The sequence below is a fragment of the Esox lucius genome, chromosome 4 (genome assembly GCF_011004845.1).
Source record: "Esox lucius isolate fEsoLuc1 chromosome 4, fEsoLuc1.pri, whole genome shotgun sequence".
In the NCBI taxonomy this organism is placed as follows: domain Eukaryota; kingdom Metazoa; phylum Chordata; class Actinopteri; order Esociformes; family Esocidae; genus Esox; species Esox lucius.
In genome coordinates, this window is record NC_047572.1 from 5,967,898 (window position 1) to 5,988,352 (window position 20,455).

The following is a 20,455-nucleotide window of genomic DNA, read 5'->3' on the forward strand; positions in this document are numbered from 1 at the left end:
TAACCACTAACTCTGCAGTAACTGGCTATCAGGCTAGTAAGTATGGCCTACAAAGTACCATTATTAGACTGTTTTAAAACTCTGAGGCCTCTGTGAAATGAATTATTACTTGAGGCCTCTAGGTGTCAGTGATAAATATTTGGCTTAGTACTAATCAGTGTGCGGGGGGCAGATCTATATGTTATTTGCAATCCATACTTTCTGGATTATACTGTTTGCTAAATATGAAATGTTTACCAATCCAATCCCCAGATTGGAACCAGATCTAAATTATGCTTTATAATAAATTACTGTGAATTTCTTATTTTTATCTTTGAAATGATTGATCCACATATGATTACCAGCATTGTCGTTTTACAGATGTAGAATACACTCAAACGTTGTAAAGAAGGCGTATTATTTTCATCACTGGCATTACACTCCTAGTCACAAGATGGCACTGTTTAAAATTAAAACGTTTAGTACTGCTGCAGCATCCGCCAATGGCCTTTATGAAGGAGTGCTTCCGGCTTCTTCCTTCCTCTTTTCGTCTACTTCGGGCCGTCACCATGGTATGCATCTCCGCCATCAATACACACTATTGAAAATTATCCACTGTAATCTTTGACGTATACGTTCCCTTGTTATATTTTAATGTTCCTAGTGCGTGAATCCATTTGTCATCTACACGTACGTCGTATTATTAGTATTTTCTTTAACTGTATGTCGCTATAAAGTGGCCAATAAATGGAACTCGAGCAAATGGCTACGAGGCTAATACCAACAGTGACTAGTTAACTGCAGTACCTATCTAGTTAATGACTTCTGTTACACGTTGAAAAGACCAATAAGACTGTTGGCGATATATTACGGCTGTCATTTTATCTTTAGGCCCCTGTCGTCTAGTGATAAAAAAAGAAAGAATGGATGCCAGTTTAACTGCAACACACTTTGCGGCCTCTCGGTTAAACCTCGCGGGGCGCGTGTTCGATTTATGATTTAGCTAATCGTACTGTCGGCTTGTGCGCACCAGTGAGACCTGATCTCGTGTAGGTTCTTGGCGTGCTGTCGTCAATGTACATGTCTCTAAACATTTTTTTATTCAGGTGAACGTGCCGAAGACGCGCAGGACCTACTGCAAGAAGTGCAAGAGGCACCAGCCTCACAAAGTCACCCAGTATAAGAAGGGAAAGGATTCCCTCTATGCGCAGGGTGAGGCTGTCTCAAAACAGTCGATGTGATTACTAATTTACATAGCATTGAGTGCCATGTGTTCCAATACAAATAATATACATTGTTTTAGGTAAGAGGAGATATGACAGAAAGCAGTCTGGTTACGGTGGACAGACAAAACCAATTTTCCGCAAAAAGGTAAGCTTGCATAGCTGTGTAGTTGGTACGTTTCCTAAGGTCCTGATACATGTTTAAACCGATTGCCTGTAATAACCCTGACAGTAACTATGTTGTGGTGGACAGCTACAAGTATGTGTCAAGGGCGACTTAACTTGGTCAATAAATTAAGCCTGGGAAAGTCCTATTTAAAAATATTTGTTGTAGGTACTGCCACATACACTTGATTTTGTGCAGTTTACCTCTAAATTGATTGGTGGACCATTCAAACAACCTGTGATGGTGACCCAACTATGTATGCTTCATTGTGGTGTCCCAAGTTCAGGACTATAACAATTGTGACTGATAGTGTAAAGTGTAAAATGCAACAGGAAAGCAAGTGCCATGTTATTAGGAAAACATGGGAGGTGGAGACTAAGGGATTAGATTGTGTATTCAGTCATCAATTCCTGTTTAGGTGGATTTATCTACCTGAGAGAGTAAACTGACATGCAGGTTAAGGGAATAGGCAACCCTCTGCCACATAACATAAATATGTGGATGTTAATGGTGGCTGACAGGGTAGCTCTGTTCTGGGGATTGGGTTTCTATCGAATAAATTGGTTACATTGCTATATAGTAACTACATCGTATACTGCTATACAGCTAGTCGTCGACTTACGACCGTCTGCTGCTGAAGTACATTTAAAAAATCTTGTATGCCAGCCAGTACGGTACCGTGCGGGAGACTGGAGTTACTGCCACAAATGTAGTAAGAGAGAATGCAAACATGGCTACGGGGGACTTGAATATACTACCTTATTATTCCTCGGCCGACTTACGACCAAATGTACTTCCGAACGATAGGTATAAACGCATCCCGATCATAAGGTGACGACTATCTGTACAATGTTTTTGCAGGTCATTGTCAGCGAGGCTTAGCCTACAGTGGCTCTGTCCTTTCCTAAAGTGTCTGCTAGAATGAACTGAGATGGTTTGAGGCCTTGCTGTGTTTCTCCATGGCAAGGTTATAGGTAAACCTCAGACAAATAATAAGTTTTTCACCTTTCTGTCCCTATGTAATAGGGCTACCTCCCTTTGTTCCCTTAAGGGTGCCCTATGTAATTTAATGCCACCTATTGGCAGTGAGTTGTACATCGGTTCTGTAACTCCATTAGGATCTGAAATTGTCATTACTAACTTGGTGGGTACTGACCGGTTTGAAGCAGTGTCTCCAAACATCTGCTGGAACAGTGAAGAGTTTTGTTTTAGATGGGTTTAAAGTTGATGGGCCCTTTCCGTAACTACAGAACACTGAATAAAGTAAACCGCTAAACCAATCAGTGTCATCTGGGCTATCTTGCATTTGATTATTACCATATTTCAGAGACTTGTTGATGGCTATCTAGTGAATATGAAACCATAATCGTGCTCGCTAGCACTATATGGAACAATATGCCCACTGTACAAACTGGTCAGTCTAAAAGGCAATATATTTGCGTCTTCCCGAGCAGATTCTTAGGCCTACGATTCAGTTGAACTACCCACAATGCATGTTCTAACATTTTGCAGAGAACACCAGGTTGTAACACTTTCCGCAGCGAGAAATGGAATCAAGGAGTCTGCTTGGACAACTTAGGCTCGTTAGCTTATTGTCTTGGCCCAAAGACTTTGGAGAAACCTTCCTAAATGTATCTGTGCTCATATAAATAGAATAAACAAGAACCTTTAATGTTGTTCTACGTGATAATTGTCACTGCACTGTAGTAACTGTACACCTTTTTTCTTGACTATCTAGTCAACCTAGCTAAAGGGTGATGACGTACTTGTCAAGTGGAAAGGTAGCATACTCTGTATGCAACCTTACTCATCACTGTTAACACAAACTTCAGTGCTCACCATCAAATGTAAAATCTACCCTTGTTTGTCAAGGTGAAGTTGCTTCAACATATTTTCGTTTCTGGAACGTTCAGTGTAGGCCATGTGAACCCAAACAAAGCTTGTCGTTGGCCTTTACTTCACACCTTCAAGGAAGTGCATGCCTTCAAATGTCCCAGCCTTCTATGTTTTACTTGCATCCAGGGTACTGGGGATAGTCAGTTTAGACACTCTGCCAGAGACTGTTTTTACATTTTTACTGAAGGTACATCAAGGTAATTGGATATTTTGAATGGGAAATGCTGCATAGGGCACCTTTAAGTTCTGGAACTAATATCCATGCAATAAAACAATAAGATCTTATTTATCCTATAGGTTTTTGCAACATTCTAGCTATTGTTTTGTTTACTAGGTACTGTTATTCAAACTTAGTTAAGGGACTGTCTGAATGTAGAGAAATATTACAAAACCAAATGGTAACAATATGGAACATTGTCTGTGGGACAAACAGTTTGTGCTTCCCAGACCTATCTTTGCGATAATCTGGTGATGCATGTGAACTGAAGTGTGTTAAAGCTGTTTAGGCTCAAGTGTATGAAGTACTGCTAAAAGGAGTTCCTGGGTTAAGAAACATCTACCATCTTAATTGAACGTGCTCCTACAAGAATTTTAACAAGTGGAAACCAACTGTTCTTTCACCATTTAGGTTTCAGTTGCATGTATGAATAAGTACTCTTGGCTAGGTGGGGAATCTAGATGGGACCACTGCTTAGTGCTGTGGCTTTTGAATTGTTAACATGAATGCTGTCCTTAGGCTAAGACCACAAAGAAGATTGTTTTGAGACTGGAGTGTGTGGAGCCGAACTGCAGAGCTAAGAGAATGGTGCCCATCAAGAGGTGCAAACACTTTGAGCTGGGAGGAGACAAGAAGGAAGAAGGTAAACAAATGTATTCGCAAACAAAATAGAAATGTAATGCAGATCTACTTGGTCCATGTATTTTTCAACATTTCAACGCTCATATATTTGAATGCCGGTAAATATTGGTTTCATTGACATGCAAATAACTGTCCTTAATACGATTTAGGTTGCATCCCACTTACTGTAATCTGTGCATGCATGCTTAATCAGAACATCTGGCAGTTAGGAGCTGCTTGGAGTAATTGGCAAATGTCTCTCACTGGATAAAGTTAGCGTTTTTGTTTTGCTGATGAATGTTAATGTATTTGTAATTCTGTAATCTAAATATTGTACTGTAAATGGTGTAATTTATGGTTGGAATGTTTATTAGCTACTTTTAACCCTGATTTTTTCTGCTTTCAGGGCCAGGTCATCCAGTTCTAGGCTGTGGCTCAATCTGTTGGATGGAACTTGTTCACTTTTTCAATAAAATTCTTGAAATTGTACACAAGGCCTCATTTCTGTTAGTAATAAAAAATGTGATGCCACAAATGGCTTAATATATGCTGATGTCTTCATGTTGTGGAATGAGATGCCCAGAAAATGCATAAACCCATTCCATATTTCTACCAAACATTCATGGAAGTGTAACAGAACTTCAGATTTAAAAAGGACAAGAACCATGCTCACATTTTTTGGTTCTTTTACGTTTACAAACATTGCTTTCCAAGTATGGAGGAATTTTGGGGGCTTGATTAAATATATACTAGACTAAATTTGTGGAAATATGCAAGTGAACATGTACCATACTAAATCCTAAGGTGTTTTTGGTTGTTCATTAGGACGTTTAGGCATATTCAGTGACAGATTTTACGACTGCACCATGACATAAATTACAGTATGAAATGTAGAAATACACCCCTAAATGTTACATGTTATGCATTATTTTTAAATTATATTTCTTTACAATGTATATAAGTCCCTAAGATCACATACCATAGGACACAATCTATGGGCATTGATAAGAGGTGGCTTAATGTTCATAAGCCATTTCATGTCTCAACTAGTTTTGCTACAGCCTGTGAAATGTATTTTAATCAGGCATTGGCAACTAAAATATGTATTTGGCGAATGGGGTGTTTGACCTGTAAACGATCCCTGTCCTTGGCAAAGTGAAAATATCAGGGCCCGGTTTGCCAATAAACGACAGTTAACAATGTGCGTAGCCTTAAGATGGACTTTGTTACGACAGACAAACCATCACTTATGTTGCTCTTTATAAAGTGTATCGTAGGTTTTATTTACAGCTGTTTGGGATGGAATTAGGGCATGAATGTTTTGTGTATTACATTTTGTTTAATTAGGCTCCTACTTAATGAATTTAAAAAACAAAACTCAAAACAAGTGTTTGTCATTCACAAATGTTGTAGGCTGTGTAATGCTATAAGTGTTATGATGCTCCTGTGTGTGAACTGCCTTGTCTACCTCATATATTTAGAGATGTGTGTGTACCTCATATCTATTTTGCCTATCCAATCGGTTTGCCTATTTCCTGGCTTAGGTTTTTCCCATTGGTACCTCAATGAATTTCCTAGGATATTAACGAGCTACCAGCGTTAGAAGATCGACAAAACAAATCACAGTCCGCTATAGGCTGAGCAAAAGCCATCTGATCCATGATGTCCAGAATGAGACGGAGGATGGTTAGGCTACATCATGTTGGCACCAAACGCATTTTACTTGAGTTGAAAACCTTATCGGAAACCCCAACCATCTCAAAGTATGTGCCTTACTGGAGTTTGCTATTGGCAACAGCTTGTTTCCAATTCCACATGCTGTAATCAGAACAGTTTTAAAAAGATTTAATTAATCTTGGACCACAAATTACACAGTATAGTAATAACAATCAACCACTGAACTCACTGTTTAGTATTATCAGGACGACATTTGTGAATCACGCAGAGCTCCCTATAACAGACAAAAAAAAAAGTGGAACAATTTGAAAGAAAATAAGAGGTAATTAACAACTATTGAAAAAAGTTATGCTTAAGGTGCTGATGGACCCACCATCAGGGAAAGGGGGTGGAGGCAGGGAGGGGTCACTGCTGAGGGACCCACCATACAGGAAAAGGGGTGGAGGGCAGGAGAGGTCACTGCTGCCACAAGGCAGTGGTACGCCACAATGGATGCAGCACTCTTAATCCGCCCATGGTAGTTGCTGCAAACATTACATCCACTGCAGGTGCCTCTGCCCCTGCCAGGGAGAGAGCCAGGCCAGCAGAGAAAAAGTGGGCAGGTGAACTCCTCAACTTCCTCAAAATAGAGGCAGGGAAAAAGAGTAGCTCTTGAAAAGGCTGAGGAAGAGGTCAGCAGCTGCCAGAAGTGAGAGACATCTCACTCTGCCTGATTCATGAAGGCTCTGGGAAAAAAGTAGATGTCACAACAAACAGTGTAAATTCACTAAAAACAACTAATAATGTAAACTGATAAATATTAAGCAATTCCATCTGTAATTAGCTATTTTCTTTATTTGTAAAAACTACTGAGTACGAATTAGTGAAAAAAAGTATAGAAAACTAGTGTTCTACATACAATTCTATTTGGCTGACAACAGCAGGTGCCTATTTCCCACCTGCTACCACAATGTACATCATACCTCAACTATAAGGGCTAGGATGACTTTTTTGTATTTAAGTGAACCTGTAATATTTGCCAAAAAATCTACTCCGTTTTTGATGAACTCCTCTTCCCAGTGAAGAGGGTTTCATTTGACTCCCTCCACTCTGAGGGCTGTAACCTCCTCAGTAGTCCCCGAATAAAATATTAAAGTGAAAATGAATGGCAGAAGGTTGTATGGAGACTACCGTTTCTTAAATAAAATAAGCAAATATTCATGAAAAAAATAAGATGCTGACTTACAGGTATCGTTACTCAAAATAAGTAACAACTTGCAGTTGTGGAGTTTTTCCTGCTCTTCTGACATCTTGAAATAACTCCTTGGATGTCAGATGCGATCTTGCTGAACATAGCCGTTTATCAACCCGCATTTTTGTCCGTACTTGTGTTTGGATTGGAACCGTACTTGGGCCATGAAAGATGACATCAAACGAGTTCACAAAAACACGTACGGACAAAAACGCGGATTGATGAACGGCCTATTTCCAACCAAAAGGGTGGACTTCAGCCAATCAAAATCCTATCTCCGGAAATAGATCACGTGACATCAAATTCAGTTCCTCTGGTAGCTATATAGAGTATGTTACAACAATCAACACATGATTGGTTAACTGGGAATATAAAGCATAGTTGGAGAAATCCATTCTAATTGTTTGAAATAAAAATGGAACGTAAGAGAAAACAAGCATTCAGACGAGGTAGAGGCACCAGCACCTAAGGGTGTAGGAATGACTGATGGTAGTCTGGTTTAAAATACTGGGGGCGATAATTGTTTCAACATCACTGGCTTGCAATACTCATTATATCTGGAAAGGGTGTAGCAAGTACATACAAAATTAAAAACAAAAGGACACTTGTTTTTGCCTCCATTTATCATGTGCTGAACTCAAAGATCTAAGACTTTCTCTATGTACAGAAAGGCCTATTTCTCTCAAATATTGTTCACAAATCTGTCTAAATCTTTGTTAGTGAGCACTTCTCCTTTGCCAAGATAATCCATCCACCTCATAGATGTGGCATATCAAGATGCTAATTAGACAGCATGATTATTGCCTTAGGCTGGCCACAACAAAAGGACACTCTAAAACGTGCAGTTTCACTGTATTGGGGGGGGTTCCGGGGGGTCCGAAAACCAGTCAGTATCTGGTGTGACCACCATTTGCCTCAAGCAGTGCAACACATCTTCGCATAGAGTTAATCAGGTTGTTGATTGTGGCCTGTGGAATGTTGGTCCACTCCTCTTCAATGGCTGTGCGAAGTTGCTGGATATTGGCAGGACCTGGAACACGCTGTCATATATGACGATCCAGAGCATCCCAAACATGCTCAATGGGTGACATGTCCTGCGAGTATGTTGGCCATGCAAGAACTGGGATGTTTTTAGCTTCCAGGAATTGTGTACAGATCCTTGCAACATGGGGCCGTGCATTATCATGCTGCAACATGAGATGATGATCGTGGATTAATGACACAACAATGGGCCTGCGGATCTCATCACGGTATCTCTGTGCATTCAAAATGCCATCAATAGGAGGCACCTGTTTTCGTTGTCCATAACCCCACCGCCACCATGGGCCACTCGATCCACAACGTTGATCACCACCCACAGGAGGGACCATAAGGGGCAGGTGCAGAGAGGATCGGGCGGCAGTCGAAGGCGGGTGCCTAGACAACCCGATCTCTGGCCACGGAAACTAGCTCTAGGAACGCGGAACGTCACCTCGCTGGCGGGGAAGGAGCCTGAGATCGTGCGTGAGGTTGAGAGGTTCCGACTAGAGGTAGTCGGGATCACCTCTATGCACGGCTTGGGCTCTGGAACCACACTCCTTGAGAGAGGATGGACTCTTCACCACTCTGGAGTTGCCCATGGTGAGAGGCGGCGGGCTGGTGTGGGTTTGCTTACAGTTCCCCAGCTCTGCCGCCATGTGTTGGAGTTTACCCCGGTGAACGAGAGGGTCGTTTCCCTGCGCCTACGGGTCGGGATAGGTCTCTCACTGTTGTTTGTGCCTACGGGCCGAACGGCAGTGCAGAGTACCCAACCTTCTTAGAGTCTCTGGGAGGGGTGCTCCGACTGGGGACTCTATCGTTCTACTGGGGGACTTCAAAACCCACGTGGGCAACGACAATGACACCTGAAAGGGCGTGATTGGGAGGAACGGCCCCCCTGATCTGAACCCGAGTGGTGTTCAGTTTTTGGACTTCTGTGCTAGTCACAGTTTGTCCATAACGAACACCATGCTCAAGCATAAGGGTGTCCATCAGTGCACGTGGCACCAGGACACCCTAGGCCGCAGGTCAATGATCGACTTTGTTGTCGTCTCATCTGGCCTGCGGCCGTATGTCTTGGACACTTGGGTGAAGAGAGGGGCGGAGCTGTCAACTGATCTCCACCTGGTGGTGAGTTGGATCCGATGGCGGGGGAGGAAGCTGGACAGACTCGGCAGGCCCAAGCGTACTGTAAGGGTCTGCTGGGAACGTCTGGCCGAGTCTCCTGTCAGAGAGATCTTTAACTCCCACCTCCGGCAGAGCTTCGACTGGATCCCGAGGGAGGCTGGAGATATTGAGTCCGAGTGGACCATGTTCTCTACTGCCATTGTCGAAGTGGCTGCTCGGAGCTGTGGCCGTAAGTCTCCGGTGCCTGTCGAGGCGGCAATCCCCGAACCCGGTGGTGGACACCGGAAGTAAGGGATGCCGTCAAGCTGAAGAAGAAGTCCTATCAGGCCTGGTTGGCTTGTGGGACTCCTGAGGCAGTTGACGGGTACCAACAGGCCAAGCAGACTGCAGCCCGGGTGGTTGTGGAGGCAAAAACTCGGGCCTGGGACGAGTTCGGTGAGGCCATGGAGAAGGACTATCGGCTGGCCTCGAAGAGATTCTGGCAAACCATCCGGCGCCTCAGGAGAGGGAAACAGTGCCCTACCAACGCTGTTTACAGTAGAGGTGGGCAGCTGTTGACCTCAACTGGGGATGTCGTCGGGCGGTGGATGGAGTACTTTGAGGATCTCCTCAATCCCGCTGTCACGTCTTCCTTTGAGGAAGCAGAGGATGAGGGCTTAGAGGTGGACTCGTCCATCACCCGGGCTGAAGTCACAGAGGTGGTCAAGAAACTCCTCTGTGGCAAGGCACCGGGGGTGGATGAGATCCGCCCTGAGTACCTCAAGTCTCTGGATGTTGTGGGGCTGTCTTGGTTGACAAGACCTCTGGGATGGCAGACCGGGGTGGTGGTCCCTCTTTTTAAGAAGGGGGACCGGAGGGTGTGTTCCAACTATAGGGGGATCACACTTCTCAGCCTCCCCGGGAAAGTCTATGCCAGGGTTCTGGAGAGGAGAATACGGCCGATAGTAGAACCTCGGATTCAGGAGGAACAGTGTGGTTTTCGTCCAGGCCGTGGAACACTGGACCAGCTCTATACCCTCTACAGGGTGATGGAGGGTTGGTGGGAGTTTGCCCAACCAATCCACATGTGTTTTGTGGATTTGGAGAAGGCATTCGACTGTGTCCCTCGCGGCATCCTGTGGAGGGTGCTTCGTGAATATGGGGTCCTGGGTTCCTGTACGACCAAAGCAGGAGCTTGGTCCGCATTGCCGGCAGTAAGTCAGACTTGTTCCCAGTGCATGTTGGACTCCGGCAGGGCTGCCCTTTGTCGCCGGTTCTGTTCGTAATTTTTATGGACAGAATTTCTAGGCGCAGCCAGGGGCCGGAGGGTGTCAGGTTTGGGGACCACACGATTTCGTCTCTGCTCTTTGTGGATGATGTCGTGTTGGCCCCTTCAAACCAGGACCTTCAGCATTGCAGCCGAGTGTGAAGCGGTGGGGATGGAAATCAGTACCTCCAAATCCGAGGCCATGGTCCTCAGTCGGAAAAAGGGTGGCTTGCCCACTTCAGGTTGGTGGAGAGTGCCTGCCTCAAGTGGAGGAGTTTAAGTATCTAGGGGTCTTGTTCACGAGTGAGGGAAGGATGGAACGGGAGATTGACAGACGGATCGGTGCAGCTTCTGCAGTAATGCAGTCGATGTACCGGTCTGTCGTGGTGAAGAAAGACCGTCAATCTACGTTCCTACTCTCATCTATGGTCATGAGCTTTGGGTCATGACCGAAAGGACAAGATCCCGGATACAGGCGGCCGACCTCGAGAGGGGTCAGCTGAGGTGGCTGGGCATCTGTTTCGGATGCCTCCACAACGCCTTCCTGGGAAGGTGTTCCGGTCCCGTCCCACAGGGAGGAGACCCCGGGGAAGACCTAGGACACGCTGGAGGGACTATGTCTCCCGGCTGGCCTGGGAACGCCTCTGTGTCCCCCCGGAAGAGCTGGAGGAAGTGTCTGGGGAGAGGGAAGTCTGGGCATCCCTGCTTAGACTGCTGCCCCCGCAACCCGGCCAAGGATAAGCAGAAGATGATGGATGGATGATTCAAATGAACGAAATGACTCAAAAGAATCAAACTTTTTACTGAACGTCACGAAAAGATCTGAGTCAATAAAAAGAGTCGAACTTCCCATCACTAATAAGCGGAGCCGGCTTAGATTGAAGGTCTCTTGGCGCTCTTCCACTGCATGGTACCAGCTCGCCTTGGTTCGCCTGTTTTGCTTTTCCACTGGCCAAAAGTTAGGACAGTACCTGGTACCTTTTTTTAGTACCTGCTTCATCAAGGTTCCAAGCGAGCTGAGGCGATACCAAAGGTGACGTGGAAACCCAGAAGACTTCTGATTGGACAAGAGTGACTCAAAGCGTGCAGCAAGGCAAAACAAGCAGTTCTGCTTTTTAGCCGTCCATTCTCAGATACAAGAACGGCGCATCTTTGCTGGTCTGTCCCAGGAGTCCTTGCATCGATATGGGTTAATTTCAGTGCCAGTGCATAGGATCAGACTCGTCATTTGAGCCATCGTATCTCCCCAGAACTCCTCTTGTTTTGGACTTATATACTTGCGTTGAACTCGTAATCCCTGTGAGAGACCCACACATACGCGCTGTTCTTGTAGCCTACAAAAGGACCTCGTCTTTTTCTTACAGGGTTTAGGCTATCTGGCATACATTGCACTGGTCAAAATAGTAATGTCAAGCCGAATAGAAGCAACCTACCAATCTTTCTAACTATTTTTGCAGTCTGCAATGTATTAAGACCACACAGCAAAAGGTATTGCGGCTTCCGGAACGGACCCACGAAGCGGACCCGTATCGGCGTCCACTTGCGTGCAGTGACAGATCCACAACGAAGGCGGATCACGGACCCGCCGCGGCTTCGCGCTGCATCTGCTCCGCATCCGCGATTAAAACCTTGCGTTTGGGACCCGCAAATTGATACATACATCTGCCGCGGACCCGTAATGGACTCAAAATTCCTGGTTCATCTGGCCCGGGTCTGTTTTGGACCCCTCTGTTCTTGCTGTAGGATAAACTAAACCATAGGATTTCTATCACTAGGCCTAGTCTAGGTTACTCCAGCAATATAGGCCTAATCTTAAATCTGCATTGCCTTGTATTTTTAACCTAACAATATTGTCAATAGGCCTAACAGAAAAGGCTCAAGTCAAGACATAATTTTATTGTACAAAAGTAATCACTACTCAAGGGAAATATAAAAGTTCTTCCTATTCTGTTTTTCTTAAGTAGCCTACGTTGGCTAAGCTACTTTACATTCATTTTGTGGTCAAACCCTAATTTAGTGCTTTATAGGCCTAGGTCGGTGCAGACATAAAATATTTTATCCATTAGGCTAAAACTTCAATGAAATGCACAGCTAAAATATCAGAAAATTAATAACTGGTGAACGACAAGATGTTCAAAAAAAATATTGTTTATTTCTCCTATTACTCCATTTGTCTGGCTAGAGGCGGGACACGTCTCCTCGTTGCCCGATCCGCTGCCAGGTTGAACCACCTGATTACGTGCTTGGTGACCTCTGCGTCTGTGGCTGAGTGTCACTGTGTTTTTCCTCACAGCACCTGTAATCAAACAGACAGATATGTTTATGGTATGTGGCATCCAAAGCCAAGTATGCTTACACAAAACAATATATAAGATAGGTATTAAGGAGATTAAATTTAAAAAAGAAACATGACTATAAATTATTATAAAGTTATAAACAGGGTTGTGGTGGTTAAAATAAGAGGTGGGTAAACTATGAATTTGCGATCAGGATAAGGTTTGCCGCACCTTTCGCTATCGGATGTTTAAAAAAGACATCCAAAATGTTCAAACAATATCAGTGGTATTAAATGGTTATTTGATCAGAGCACAATTGTATGTGGATACATCAGTGTGGTTGTGCAATGTTTTAAGTTTGGTAGGGTCCTACATAGATTCTATTTGGAGTTAAACTTTATTTCTGACATTTGAGCGGTGGGTAAACTCCATTTACTTGCATTTAGTCTCTACAACAGTCCTGGTTAACATTATATTACGTCAGTTAGCAGATGCTTTTATCCAAAGCAACTTAACATTCAAGCGATATGTTGCAGCAGAGACCTTAGTGTTAGATTAACCATTCCAAAAGCAACACTAAATTAAAATACAACTCACATGGTCATTTACAACCCACACAAAACTGCATTCCATCAGTGTTTATTATTATTATCATCATTATTATGGAGAGCCAAGACAAATGTACGCGAGCGAAGCTATCACAACCACCAGGCAGCATACATTTGCGTGCGTTTACTTCGAAAACATGATGGGCCTGTTGCCCACACCTGGGGTGTGTTTCTCTTGACATGACAACCCCCGAACTTCGACTGTAGTTGCGCTCTTACGCACAAATACAGGTATGCCACTGTCTTGCACAAGATTGTGCTGGAAGTTAGCATCTCCACTTTCTAGAAGCGCACCAATGGTCAACGCTGTTTACAGTGCCAGCGACAAACTGAAGGAATCAAAAGGAGGGAGTCTCACAGCAGAGGGTTTACTACATGTCAGAAAGGTAGGCTTTTTATTATTATCATTATTGCACTGCCTTTTTAGTTAACAGGAATATCTTTAGTAGCCTAATTCCCCATCTAAATAAATGACCGTGTCAGGTTTTCACAGACGCACTAACTATTGCATTGTGTTAAACAGTCAATCAGGCATAGGCCTTCCTGATTGAAAATATGCGTATGCAAAGTAGCCATCAGCTGCTCACGGAGTCATTTCAAGTTCAAAAAACATCGAACGTAAAAAAACTATGGTATAGTAGCCAGTCTAACAAAGGCTACATGGTTATATTGACAGATGGTTGTTACGATTTTTAAGGCTGCCCCAACATTTACAAACTATTGACTTTGAACGTATTTAATATTACTTTGAATTATATACTGAAAAGCAAGATCTTCGTTGCCATCCTACTGAAGGACTTTTTGTTATTAACACCCTTCCAGTTTATCTGATGAGATACCTCATCCGTGAAGAGCCTGGCCAGGATGTTCCAGGTCACCCTCTTCACATCCTGACCTTCAATGGTGGCCAAAGAAGAAATCTAAAAGGCAAAGACATCTTGTTTTAAATAGCAAGGTAAGCAAGGTAAACATTTATAAGCTTAAGTTGCATTTAAAGGTGCATTTAAAATGTTTTAGTTCCTGTTGAAAGCGTCCAGAAATACATAGAAAGACATAGACAAATCCTGTTCTCTTGGATTATTTTTTGTCTCAACATGCACTTGGCTCACACCCTCATGAACCTGTGCCACCTTTACACACAATGTCAAACGAGGGAGATTGTCACTCACTGACTGAATCTTACCACTGGGAAAAGGCGGATCAGGACAGGCCTGTTCAGGGCTGTTCAATAGAATATTTGCAATAATCATGGACAATCAATAAACCTAATGGCAAGATTCATATTAAGTAAGAAAACTCACCACTCTCTGTCGAGCTGGGCCATTTGACGGTTCCTTTAAAAACATTTCAAATGCCTCCACTGCCTCCAATTGTTCCAGGGGAAACTGGATATTGTCCGGCATCTCAACATCTGGCCCCGGGGTTGCTGTTCAGCCTGCTGCTGAGGTAGTTCACCTTTGCCACAAGCTGGTCTTGTTGCTGTTTAATGGTCTCCAGCAGGCTAAGGATGTGGACCTCAGCCGCTGTTGACACACATGAAATATAGCTAAAATGTAGTGCATAAAATATATCACATTTCAGTTTTTATCCTCATTACTCATAACACTGACCTTAGTTATTGACAATAGTTAATGACAAAAGCTATTGACAAAGTTTAAAGAAAATATGTGATGGTTGTGGGATGTTTTTCCAAAATCTGTGGTACAGAATGACCCTGAGGATTTGTCAGTTAGTGCTCACCAGAGCAGGGAATGGTATCGGTCATTATTCCCCCTCGCCATGTTGGTCTATAGGCCAGGCTTGAAGAGGGCTCCTTTGTTCGCCTCATGTTGAGGGCTGGTGCGGGGGGTGGAGGGAGTTGCGGAGGGACTGCCGTTCCTGGCCCATAGTGAGTTGGGCAGTGTGAGAGAGTGGGAACATTTTTTTTTAATTAAATGGTAGTCATCTCTTAACCATGACTAATAATACACTTTGGGGCCTTCCAATTCACTAATATTTCAGAAATCAGTCCCTACCTTGAGAAACACCCCTCATGTTAAATGCAGGTGCAGGGAGTTGAGGTGGTGAAGGGTGTTGGGGTCTGAAACCATGGTCAGGTGCTAAGGGAGAGAAATTGCTATTAAATGGTTGTGATCTGTTAACCAATGGTATGCTGCGAGCTACAGGGCCAAACAATGGCAAACAAAAAATCTCTGTTCATGGGGAACATGAATTTGTATGTTTCAACATTTTGGTATGAACTACCTATTTCAACCCCATGAATGGATTGCCATTGAAAAACAATGTGTTTCAATGCAATTTTATGATGATGAATTTAATATTGCATCCTGGATGCTGAGACTTTTCAGGCATTATTGCATGAACGCAGATGTTTTTAACTGACAAAATATTTGTCTGAGATTTTGATCTTTTGAAAGTTACAATTTCATTAGAGTATGCAGAAAATCTGATATGGTAATGCAGATCCAATCTGTTGATTTGAAACAGACTGACCATTGCGGTGTTAATCTAGATGGGGCCACTTTACCTAGACAGTTTCCTCCAGGTTGAGGAGTAGTGACTCTGCTGCTTGGCACTCGGCGAGATGGTGGAGCTGGAGGAATTGATACAAGGAGAGGGGTATATCTTTAGCACTAACAAGGTAAACTATATCTATATTATGATTTTGTTATTTTGATGTTAAGAGATTATTCCTTACTCTGCCAGTGTAATTGGTTTGGGCTTGAGGCTCCAACTGATACACCAACCGAGTTGGAAGGTCGTGGCGACCTCAGAGAAGCTAAGTCACAATTTTCTTCTTCACTCTCATCAGAGTCCCCAAAACGATGGCTGTTAAGTAACCATATCATTTTGGTTATTGCAATCCCAAAATTGCCAAATATACATATAATACTTATAGTATTTTTGAATGCTACAGGAAATAACCTTCCTATTACTGTAGAAACATAACAAAAACAAGACCGAACCCACTTACATTGGCTTCCTGACTCGTTTCTCTGGCAGCTCACCCTCCTGCTCTGCCTCAGACTGTAGCTCAGAGGTGTTGCAGTCGGTCTCATATTGATTCATTTGCCTGATGGCGTCTTTGTAGTTGTCTAAAATTTTATAGTTTCAAATTAGCTGTAGAGCTGCACAGAATATTATTGATGATGATAATTGTTAGTATCATTACTATTATCTTTATATAACCAGGTTGGTCTAGTTGAGAACACAATCTCTCTTACAAGAAAGACCTGGCCAAGAATAGCATCAACAGATATATATTGAACATTTTAAACAATGCAAGGCCAAGACAATTTCATGTGCATTTTCAGAAATAGAAAATAGAAAGACTAGGTAATTCCAAGCATAAGGAGAAGCAACCATGAAATTATTTTTAAACAAGAATTTTATGAATTGGCATACCACAAGTTCTGACAACCTTTACGTCATATCTTGCTTCTCCTCGTTTGCAGCTGCCCGTTTCACACGTTCAGTGCTCTTAAAGCTGGGCCAGTACACCATCCCGTCATCATACCAGTCAACTGGCACTACAGCAATGTCCTCGCTTGCTTGAAATTCAATTAGATGAAAAGGCATCCTTAATGTAGAAAGAAAGAAAAAGGGTATTTATTCATCATCAAAAAAGGAATAACATGGACTTAAGCATGCACAAGTATAGGCCTACAATGTATACAAATAAGCAAGTAAGACGGGCTAAAAGTTAACCTGAATGGGGCCCCAAGGTGGGAAGAAGTATAAGGAAGGAAAAAGTACAGGTCATAATGGTCAAGTAGAACTTCAGCTCAACCGTAGAGTACTATTGCATTTTTTTGGCAGAATGTGTTGGGGGTGATGTTTCATAAACGTACAAAAATCATTGAATAATGCTAATAATATAGTGGACTATGTACGGTAAATGGTATTGAGAAAGGTGGGACAAGTCAATGCATGTTAAATTCAGTATAAAATATTTCCCCATGGCATTTTGAGGGACAATATTTCATCTCATATTTTGAAAACATGAATTGTGTATACATGGAAAAATACCAACTTTTGTGAAATACTTACAGCATATTTTCATCCAGAGTAATGGAAGTCATAGTCAAAAGTCAGTAGTCAACTATATTATTATATTAGAGTTTTTAACTTGAACTGATTGTTTAAACTGAGTGATTGAACTGATTGATTTTTTTCCCCCATTTAGTGGAGGAGAGGTATGGCCACGAAACCATCCCTGTAAGGCAAGGCTACACATTTCTGTCGCAGCACTGACACCTCAACCAACTTCAGCTTGTCAGATGCGTCATTTACAACAAATATTTTCATTCTGTTGGAGTTGAAGGGGTAGGTATAGAATGGAGACTGCCGGGAAAATTCAGTGTAAATAGCGTACACACCATTATCATTTTGGATAATGTTTTTGATAAGGCAGACTTCATCCCCCACCAGAAACATGTTGTCCCCTGTTGTTAATCCACCTTTCACAACGCATTTCCCCATATTGCGCATTAACTCCCATGCCAACAACAATTGGGCCCACAAAATGCTCCTTTTTCAGTGTCTGCATCCGCATCAAATTTGGTAGCTGTAACCTCCGAAAAGGCGCCGAATGAGCTGAGCTAGTGGGAACTCAGGTTTTCTAATTATTTTATTTATTTTCCCGAGGTGGTTCGCTGAAAAAGAGTCCAGACAGCCATGCCTCTTCTCCTCATCTGCCAGGTGGACCAGACAGTGGACATTGCGTACAATCTGGTCTGTCCCATACAGCTCACCAAAATGGTTTACAAAAGATTTTAGCATTTGTCCGGAATAGTCAGCAAGGTAGAGATGTTCAGGGCTCACCAAAATGGATATAACAGTTCGTCTTAAGGTTGATAAGGAGACAGGCACAGTCTTTCTATTCATTTTTGTTCTAAAAGAGACATTTCAGAAAGATACGTTGATCAGGTGTGTAAAAGTTGAATAGTGGTGTTGTCTGTTTCATTGCTACAAACTAGACTGTTTATTAGACCCCAGATGAAACAACAAGCTAACGTTAGCTAACGCTGCAGTGACTGTCCCTCTGCCTCTGACTCCCTGCATGGAGTTTTCCATTAGCTAGCTAATGTTACTGTTTTTAAAACATTTTCTAGATTGGTGGGGGCGCATACCGCCCAAAACCAACATGAAAAACGTAGCTAGCTGGTAATGTTCACTCATTACTAGCCGCTCATTTTAAACTGTGTGTAAAATGAGCGGTGATTTTAAATCACCATATGTACTGTGTATTTGCTGAATGGTTTCAAGGTAATGGTCGGTAGCAACCATTAGCAGATAAGCCCGTACTTTACGTTCAAACAGGCGCAAATACCCATTAGTTGTCTGAACCGACTTAAACAGTGATTAAAATGCCGAAGCTTGATTTTAATTTTAACCCTTGGTAGCCTATGGGGCTTTCGGCCGGATTTCACTACTGGGACATTTTGGGTCCTAGATTCATTTCTGTAACAGATACAACCTATTATGATGTATCCTGGTAATACCAACCCTTCTGGCTACAATAAAAACACATAAAAACAGACTTCTGGGTCACTATTTATAAAACTCATCTGTTTGAAAGGCAACATTTTTTTTTAGGAAAACATTTCTGCCATTTTTTAAAGCATTATGAGATTTCCTCATACTTTCATGCCTTTACTATCAAATTACACTGTAATTGGGTTGAAAATAATGAAATAATTATATAATAGAAGGTAAAAAATATAGGCACCCCCAAAAAATTTGGTTCTTCAACCTAGAAATGAAACACTATAAAATGAAAGATTATAACCCAATATAACAGTTCCTTTAGGTGTTATGACACAAAACTAGATCGCTAGTTACGTTTGGACTTATATATTTCATAAACTCAGAAAAATTACCAACTTCTTCCCAAAAACTCAAGAACATCTCCACACTATTTTGACTAAATATTTATTTTTATATCTTATATATAATACAAACGATGTATTACGGTTCAAAACATCATATATAGTGATGTACACCCTTGTAATATCTATTCTAGTGTACACATGAGCCTTTCTAAGATGCATTGGCAATGTCGTTGCCTGGTGAAAAGTTCTCATAGCAACCCAAACTATACAACTATACAACCCATATTATACACGGACAACCCCAATTATACACGGAACGCTTCAGGAAAGTGGCTACAAATAATATACCATTGGAATCGGACGATTATGGCAAATCTATTTTTCGAAATATTTATGCAAATGAGCACTGTCCGCGGTATCGCGGATGTCGACTATGGATGGATAAAGAGGATGGCAGATAGACACTACACATGAGACCAAACTTGCCAAAATGAAAACTTAACAATGCACAGCTAGCTAGAAGCTAAACATGCTAAAATTGTACCTGCTAGCTATCATAGCAGACACGTGCTTCACTGACTGTAATATTGACCCCTCTCCATTAACTGAAATACAAATTCCCATTTATCAGTTATAGGTTTGCATCGCAAACGTGAACTCAAACATATAGCTATATATAGGCATTATCAATACTTGCGAAATGATGCAATTGCGCCTAGCAGCATGCTAGCTAGCAGCTACATGCTGCTAACATAGCATGAGTTACATATGGATAACTGCGACACATTAAAACAGACCAAAACAGTCTTTATCACACTACCATAACATATTCTGCCGAAATGACTATCCCTTTTTAAATCAAATGGGCCACATGATCATCACCTCTCAGCTAACAATAGCATGTTGCACAAAAGTCCTAATATCAAACAACGTCATTACAATCATTATACATGATGATTAAAAAAACACGAAGGCCTATGTATGTTGTTAATGTCGCAATATATCAATAAATCTATACACTTACTCAGATAGTTCAGCGCAACCGTGTCCCAGGAAAGAAAATCTCCACTGATATATGACTCTCTTGTCTCGGCTCTTGGTATAGCTACTGTAATTCAACCGACAGTAAAGGCGCGTCCACTTCTGCGGATCCGACACGGGTCCAGTGCATAGACTGTAAAAAAAAAATGGACGACGCCCCTTCGCTCTTTTCCATTGGTGAAAACTGAAGCCGCCAGTGTCTGACAGTAGAATCTACCGCGCTGCCCCGAGGCGGAGCTGATCCTCTGGGCGGCGCCAAAACGAATGTGACAGTAACGCGGGTTCCGCGACTTGG

General features: G+C 42.5%; 2 protein-coding genes and 1 non-coding gene across 6 annotated transcripts; 2 read left to right on the top strand and 1 right to left on the bottom strand.

The window, feature by feature from the left end:
* Positions 1-455: 455 nt before the first annotated feature.
* Positions 456-4,630, top strand: LOC105025806 (60S ribosomal protein L36a-like). 2 transcript variants are annotated; one of them, NM_001310853.1, is given in 6 exon segments: positions 520-551; positions 1,086-1,191; positions 1,283-1,350; positions 4,001-4,117; positions 4,120-4,123; positions 4,507-4,630. In NM_001310853.1, coding segments are annotated over 6 exon segments (321 nt in total). In that variant the 5' UTR covers positions 520-548; the 3' UTR covers positions 4,530-4,630.
* Positions 2,224-2,359, top strand: LOC114839172. The gene has a single exon (XR_003781792.2). It is a non-coding gene; the product is annotated as a small nucleolar RNA SNORA9 (small nucleolar RNA).
* A 7,903-nt stretch (positions 4,631-12,533) lies between the features above and the next one.
* LOC105025805 lies at positions 12,534-20,455 on the bottom strand. 3 transcript variants are annotated; one of them, XM_034291920.1, is made up of 10 exons: positions 20,144-20,455; positions 16,691-16,865; positions 16,260-16,380; positions 15,984-16,114; positions 15,813-15,878; positions 15,301-15,384; positions 15,026-15,163; positions 14,587-14,808; positions 14,125-14,205; positions 12,534-12,697 (listed from the first exon to the last, which is right to left on the bottom strand). In XM_034291920.1, exons 3-8 carry the CDS (start codon positions 16,352-16,354, stop codon positions 14,690-14,692), a joined length of 633 nt encoding a protein of 210 aa, XP_034147811.1. In that variant the 5' UTR covers positions 16,355-16,380; positions 16,691-16,865; positions 20,144-20,455; the 3' UTR covers positions 12,534-12,697; positions 14,125-14,205; positions 14,587-14,689. The 3 variants fall into 3 exon arrangements, with proteins under 3 accessions (XP_034147811.1, XP_034147812.1, XP_034147810.1); XM_034291921.1 differs by lacking the exon at positions 20,144-20,455 and having other exon boundaries at positions 16,707-18,708; XM_034291919.1 differs by lacking the exon at positions 20,144-20,455 and having other exon boundaries at positions 16,691-18,705.